Source organism: Phyllobates terribilis, unplaced genomic scaffold (genome assembly GCF_046119375.1).
Source record: "Phyllobates terribilis strain yellow unplaced genomic scaffold, ASM4611937v1 Scaffold_11__3_contigs__length_659146591, whole genome shotgun sequence".
NCBI classification, from domain to species: Eukaryota; Metazoa; Chordata; class Amphibia; order Anura; family Dendrobatidae; genus Phyllobates; species Phyllobates terribilis.
Genome location: NW_027362771.1, coordinates 426,438,229 through 426,445,550, shown reverse-complemented (window position 1 = coordinate 426,445,550; position 7,322 = coordinate 426,438,229). Strand labels below are relative to the sequence as shown.

At 41.9% G+C, this 7,322-nt stretch overlaps 1 protein-coding gene across 1 annotated transcript; it reads right to left on the bottom strand.

Annotated features, from left to right (window-relative positions):
- Positions 1-3,031: 3,031 nt before the first annotated feature.
- On the bottom strand, positions 3,032-4,876 carry LOC141165216 (cocaine- and amphetamine-regulated transcript protein-like). Its single transcript, XM_073650846.1, has 3 exons — positions 4,602-4,876; positions 4,217-4,300; positions 3,032-3,344 (listed from the first exon to the last, which is right to left on the bottom strand). Exons 1-3 carry the CDS (start codon positions 4,761-4,763, stop codon positions 3,237-3,239), a joined length of 354 nt encoding a protein of 117 aa, XP_073506947.1. The 5' UTR covers positions 4,764-4,876; the 3' UTR covers positions 3,032-3,236.
- Between the last annotated feature and the right edge of the window lie 2,446 nt (positions 4,877-7,322).

Genomic DNA, 7,322 nt, shown 5'->3' with positions numbered 1-7,322 from the left:
TACACTGCTCAAAAAAATTAAAAGAATATAACTCGAAGTAAATCAAACTTCTGTGAAATCAAACTGTCCACTTAGGAAGCAACACTGATTGACAATCAATTTCACATGCTGTTGTGCAAATGGAATAGACAATAGATGGAAATTATTGGCAATTATCAAGACACCCTCAATAAAGGAGTGGTTCTGCAGGTGGGGACCACAGACCACATCTCAGTACCAATGCTTTCTGGCTGATGTTTTGGTCACTTTTGAATGTTGGTTCTGCTTTCACACTCGTGGTAGCATGAGACGGACTCTACAACTCACAGAAGTTGCTCAGGTAGTGCAGCTCATCCAGGATGGCACATCAATGCGAGCTGTGGCAAGAAGGTTTGCTGTGTCTGTCAGCGTAGTGTCCAGAGGCCCGAGGCGCTACCAGGAGACAGGCCAGTACACCAGGAGACGTGGAGGGGGCCGTAGGAGGGCAACAACCTAGCAGCAGGACCGATACCTCTGCCTTTGTGCAAGGAGGAACAGGAGGAGCACTGCCAGAGCCCTGCAAAATGACCTCTAGCAGGCCACAATTGTGCATGTGTCTGCACAAACGGTTAGAAACCGACTCCATGAGGATGGTATGAGGGCCCGACGTCCACAGATGGGACGCTTGGCATTTGCCACAGAACACCAGGATTGGCAAAGTCACCACTGGCGCCCTGTGCTCTTCCCAGATGAAAGCAGGTTCACACTGAGCACATGTGTCAGACGTGACAGAGTCTGGAGACGCCATGGAGAGCGATCTGCTGCCTGCAACATCCTTCAGCATGACCGGTTTGGCAGTGGGTCAGTAATGGTGTGGGGTGGCATTTCTTTGGAGGGCCGCACAGCCCTCCATGTGCTCGCCAAAGGTAGCCTGACTGCCATTAGGTACCGAGATGAGATCCTGAGACCCCTTTTGAGACCATATGCTGGTGCGGTTGGCCCTGGGTTCCTCCTAATGCAGGACAATGCCAGACCTCATGTGGCTGGAGTGTGTCAGCAGTTCCTGCAAGATGAAGGCATTGAAGCTATGGACTGGCCCGCCCGTTCCCCAGACCTGAATCCGATTGAGCACATCTGGGACATCATGTCTCGCTCCATCCACTAATGTCACGTTGCACCCCAGACTGTCCAGGAGTTGGCGGATGCTTGAGTCCAGGTCTGGGAGGAGATCCCACAGGAGAACATCCGCAACCTCATCAGGAGCATGCCCAGGCATTGTAGGGAGGTCATACAGGCACGTGGAGGCCACACACAATACTGAGCCTCATTTTGACTTGTTTTAAGGACATTAAATCAAAGTTGGATCAGCCTGCAGAGTGTTTTTCCACTTTAATTTTGGGGGTGACTCCAAATCCAGGCCTCCATTGGTTAATAAATTTGATTTCCATTGATGATTTTTGTGTGATTTTGTTGTCAGCACATTCAACTTTGTACAGAACAAAGTAATTAATGAGAATATTTCATTCATTCAGATCTAGGATGTGTTATTTGAGTGTTCCCTTTATTTTTTTGAGCAGTGTATATACATATACCTTATAAACTGTCAGCCCTGCAGAGACAAGATAGTTTCATCATACACTGCACATGATCAAACTAACTTTCTGGCATCGACGACATTGGGTCACCATGGCATCGGTCGGGACCCTGTGCTGACAGCCGGGTCTCTGATCCAAGAGCAGAGGGGCTTTTGTCCCTCTTCTCACTCGCCAAATGCTGCATTTAGGGGGTTAAAGTGCCTGGAGCGGTGCGGCACCGCTCCTGGCACTGAGTGCCAGATGTCAGCTGTCAGAATCAGCTGACACCCAGCACCGCCTGTATGCGGATGTGATTGTTGTGTCATAATAATACGTACCTGGTCCATAAGGACCAGGGCACAGAGACGTATTATTACGCACAATGTCAGAAAGGGGTTAAAGGGGTACTCTGGGGAGATAAAAAAAAATTGTACTGTTCCTACACTCATACACTAAAAAGATGAGATGGTCAGTGGAGTTGTATGTTCTTTTTAACCCTTGTAATTCCATGTGACAAAATCTGCTCCCTCACTGCTCCCCCCTCCCGTCTGGGACATTACATTATACACTAAGTGCTGCTCTTCCCAGTAAGGAATAGCCAGCCTGAGAAGAGGGGGCATGGTAATGCCCCCTGTATCCCTGTATGCTGCAGAGAAACAGCTATTAGACTGGCTGATAACAGCGAGAAACTGCACACTACTGTAATGTCCCTGTAATGTAATGAGGGGTGAGCAGTGCAGTAAAAAGCAGCTTCTGTTACACTAGCCCCTTTATAATGGCTCCATGTGTGCAGCATGAGGTGAAGGGCGTGTCGGGGGCGTGGCCTGATAATGTCTCCTTACAGGGCTGCTAGCAGGGAGCAGGCCCCGCCCCCAACATGCCCCCTCACCTTGTGCTGCACAGGGAAACATTTTCATCAGGAGGCTGATACTAGAAGCTGCGAGCAGACTCCGCCCCAACACGCCCCCTCACATGGACTGCACACAGAGAGTACAGTGTCCATTTTAGGACATGATCAGATGTCAAAATCAAACATCAGAATGATGTCAGTTTGAGGCTAAATACTCTGTCTGAGAACTGATTTTGACAAGTGACTTTGACACAAACTACAGGGGTGTTTTACTTTTAATAGCTGACACTCTGATGTTTGATTTTGATATCTGATCATGTCCTAAAATGGACACTGTAAGGGAGCCATTTATCAGGGGGGCGGGTGTGACAGAAGCTGCTTTTCACTGCACTTACTGTATGATGTAATGACCCAGAAGGTAGCGGGGAGCAGTGAAAGAGCAGATCCTGTCACATAGAATTACAAGGGTTAAAAAGATCATATCACTGTACTGACCATCTCGCCTTTATAGTGGATGAGTGCAGGAACAGTACAAAAAATGTTTTTCTCCCTGGAGCCGTTTCATTACATACCATCTGAATTTCTTGCACCTATTGGACATGAAATCATTATGCATAAAACATCTAGAAGACTTCTCATGAAAGAAGACTTTACAAAAGAGAGCAGGTCTTTATTTTTTATCTTCACAGGTGTGCAAACAGATAGGCTAACAGAACAGGACAAAATGCAGAACAGATGCTGTACATCATTTTACCGCAGTAAAAATCATTATCACCCACATTCTTTCTTTTCAGAGGTTGTGTTGGTGCTTAGCTTGGTCACTTCTGCACATTGTCTTTGGATTTTTACTTATTCTATAAACATTTTAGAAGGAAGAAGTTGCAGACAGAACCTCTAGGGCAGTTACATAATTTCCCAATCCTGGATGCCTTTCTGACTGCACATTGTTCCCCTACATCACACTGAAAAACAGAGATTAACAATTAGGAACATATAACATCTCAATATTTCTATTAGCAAAGTTAAACAGTAACCGTCACTTTAATTCTCTTTTCACAAATCAATAGTAAATGTGAAAAAAAAAAAAGTTGCTTCTGTCTCCTCTTTGACTGATCTTTCACTCTCAAAATTCTCAATTCACAGGTAAAATGTGTTTTCAGTGAATACAGATTTTCCCATTACTGAGATAGGAGATGACAGTTTGTGCTCATAAAGTTCTATGGAGAACTGTAACTTTTGTTTCAGGAGAACTTCCAGCAGAATGTCTGTGTCTGCCTCTAGTTCTTTCCCTCGCCATAGAACTCTATAAGCACCAACTGCCATCTCCTATCTCAGCAACGAGAAAATCTGTTTTCACTGAATATATATTTTACCCTTGAATTGAGAGTGAAAGATCAATACAGGAGGTGAAAGAATCAGCTATCTCTGATAAGATATATTACAAAGTCACTTATTTTCGTGTGTTGATTTATAAAATAACTTAAAATAGTGTAGTTAAAGTGTTGCCGTCATTTTGACTTACAATACTAAACTGTATTCAAATTTTACCAAGTGTAATTATTCTGGAAAAATCACTATAGCCACACTGTAAGTTTCCCCTATTAATGTGCAAACCCCCTTTAATATACATTGAATATATTATACATATATGATACATTTATATACACACACACAATGTCAAACATCACTGCTGTGTGGAGTTATTAATTATTAGGCTGAGTGTATGTTACTGAGGGATTTCCACTATCTTTCTAGTGATGTGGATAAAACATCTTAAATATATAGACTATGTTCTGTTGCAGATATCATATTAGGGTAAAAGCTATTATCTTACCACAGGGACCTGTCCAAATTTCTTTTCCCAGGAAGGTACACGTTTACTCTGTAACTTCTCCAAGACTTCCTGCAGAGCTCCCAGCTGCAGAAGATACAGAGCCCATCAGCAGACAGCCAGCATAGCATATACATGTATATGGATAGCTCCAGCACACAGCCATCTCTAGCTTTGCTCTGCAAATTACAGCTGTTTTAGAATGATCAATTCCAGAATTGCAAACTCTTTACAATGTATTAATATAAAGTAAGGAACAAGTTTTGATGCAGCCCTGCTGCTGGAGCTTACAGGACATATGCAACACTATAGACCATGCATACAGAATGGCAGTAATATATAACCCCTGGCACAAGCTGCCAGCATTACACATGCAGCTGTCACTCACCAGCTCTTTCTCACTAGAAGGAATGGCATCTTTGGGGTAGAAGTCCCTCAGTGCCCTGGTCTCCAGGTCTGAGCTGTCCTCCTGGCCACACACAGCACCGATGCCGAGGAGCAGCAGGCAGCTGCCCAGGGAGAGGAGGCGCAGTCTGGAGCTGCTGTCCATGGTGCTGATCTGTACCCAGTGGTCGGGGCACTGCCTGGGCTTTGTAGTGAGTGGAGAGCTCCCTATTTATCTCCTCCTCAGGGATGTATGTTATTATTTTATTTGATGAACTCCTCCCATAGTGACGCCAATGAGAAGCGTGGGGGGAAGCAGTCAGCGCCTGACATGGGGGGGCTTTTGTTAAGACATCAATCAGAGCTCCCCGGGCTATGCTGACATGGCACAGAGGGCACAGGAGACTTATGTTTCCTCTCTGATACTTCAAGCCAATTTAATATTACTGTGTGAACTTTGGCAAATGACAGTTTTTGCTCATTCCTGATTATTCAGCCTGGATGGAAGCGATCCATCCTGCTCTGATCCCCCATTCAGGAAATGTCCTGCCTGCACCTGTCATATAGATGGGATGAGGGGTTGCAGTCACATCCAATACTACATCGATATCCTATAAGTGTTATGTAGTTAGATCTAATACTACATTGATATCCTATAAATGTTATGTAGTCAGATCTAATACTACATTGATATCCTATAAGTGTTATGTAGTCAGATCTAATACTACATTGATATCCTATAAGTGTTATGTAGTCAGATCTAATACTACATTGATATCCTATAAGTGTTATGTAGTCAGATCTAATACTACATCGATATCCTATAAGTGTTATGTAGTCAGATGTAATGCTACATCGATATCCTATAAGTGTTATGTAGTTAGATCTAATACTACATTGATATCCTATAAGTGTTATGTAGTCAGATCTAATACTACATCGATATCCTATAAGTGTTATGTAGTCAGATCTAATACTACATTGATATCCTATAAGTGTTATGTAGTCAGATCTAATACTACATCGATATCCTATAAGTGTTATGTAGTCAGATCTAATACTACATCGATATCCTATAAGTGTTATGTAGTTAGATCTAATACTACATTGATATCCTATAAGTGTTATGCAGTCAGATCTAACACTACATCGATATCCTATAAGTGTTATGTAGTCAGATCTAATACTACATCGATATCCTATAAGTGTTATGTAGTCAGATCTAATACTACATCGATATCCTATAAGTGTTATGCAGTCAGTAGTGATGAGCGAGTATGTTCTGTTAACCCTTTCGGCGAGCATGCTCGGGTGCTCGCCGAGTATCTTCAGTGCGCTCGGGTGTTATGTATTAGTCACTCAGTGCTCATGATTTGCGACTGTTTGACAGCTTTAATACATTGGAGGTATTGAAGTAGGCATTCCTCACATGTATTAAAGCTGTCAAACAGTCGCAAATCATGAGCACGGAGTGATTAAAACATAACACCCGAGCGCGTTGAAGATACTCGGAAAACACCCGAGCATGCTCGTAAATCTCGAGTAACGAGCATGCTCGCTCATCACTAGTAGTCAGATCTAATACAACATCGATATCCTATAAGTGTTATGTAGTCAGATCCAATACTGCATCAATATCCTAGAAGTGTTATATAGTCAGATCTAACACTACATCAATATCATATAAGTGTTATATAGTCAGATATAATACTACATCGATATCCTATAAGTGTTATATAGTCAGATCTAATACTACATCGATATCCTATAAGTGTTATGTAGTCAGATCTAATCGTCACAGCTAATTCTACATCAATATCCTATAGGTGTTATGTATTTAGATCTAATTCTACATCGATACAGTAATATCCTATAGGTATTATATAGTCAGATATCTCATGACAATGACACATTGATATCCTTTAGGTAATAGATATAATGTCAGATGTGATATATTACATGGGCACAGTGATATCATATAGGTGGAATGACTGAATGTAGTCACATCTAATACTACATTGATATCCCATAGGTGTTATATAATCAGATCTAATACTACATCGATACAGTAATATCCTATAGGTATATAGTGAGATCTAGCATTGCACTGATACAGAGATATCCTTTAGGTGAAAGAGATATAGTCAGATGTAATATTACATGGACACAGTGATACCACATAGGTGTTATAAAGTCAGAAGTGACATTACATTGACACAAGGATATGCTTTCAGTATTATATAGTCAAACGTGATATTATATAGACAGGGGTATCCTCTAGGACTTATATAGATAGATTGAATATTACAGTCATAGTCAAATCTAATAGATATAATATTACATTGACACAGTGATATTATTTAGGTGATAGATATGTAGTCTGATGTAATATTACATGAACAAAGTGATATTTTATAGGTATTCTATAGTCAAATATGACATTACATTGACACAGTAGTATCCTCTTGGTTCTAATCAGATGTAATATTATAGCAATTGCTGGAGAAGCGCTCTGCTCCGCAAGCGATGGAGGTCTCGTTACGTAATTGCGCTGCCTTGCTCCTTCACCCACGCCCCTGTGGTCGGTCGCAGATGAATCTTCCTCGGCACACTATCCTCTATGTCAGCAGGAAATTTACCCTGAACAGCATCATTCGGGATCAACAGTGTGTATGTTAGAAAAAGGTCGATTTAAGACCAAAACATTACTTACCGTACACACATT

What these genes read in the sequence shown, in the direction of transcription:
- LOC141165216 (XM_073650846.1), bottom strand. Translation starts at nt 4,763, where the DNA reads ATGGACAGCAGCTCCAGACTGCGCCTCCTCTCCCTGGGCAGCTGCCTG. An exon ending in CTTCTAGTGAGAAAGAGCTG is followed by an intron (nt 4,301 to 4,601) that starts GTGAGTGACAGC and finishes TATCTTCTGCAG; the next exon opens with CTGGGAGCTCTGCAGGAAGT. An exon ending in AATTTGGACAGGTCCCTGTG is followed by an intron (nt 3,345 to 4,216) that starts GTAAGATAATAG and finishes TCTGTTTTTCAG; the next exon opens with TGTGATGTAGGGGAACAATG.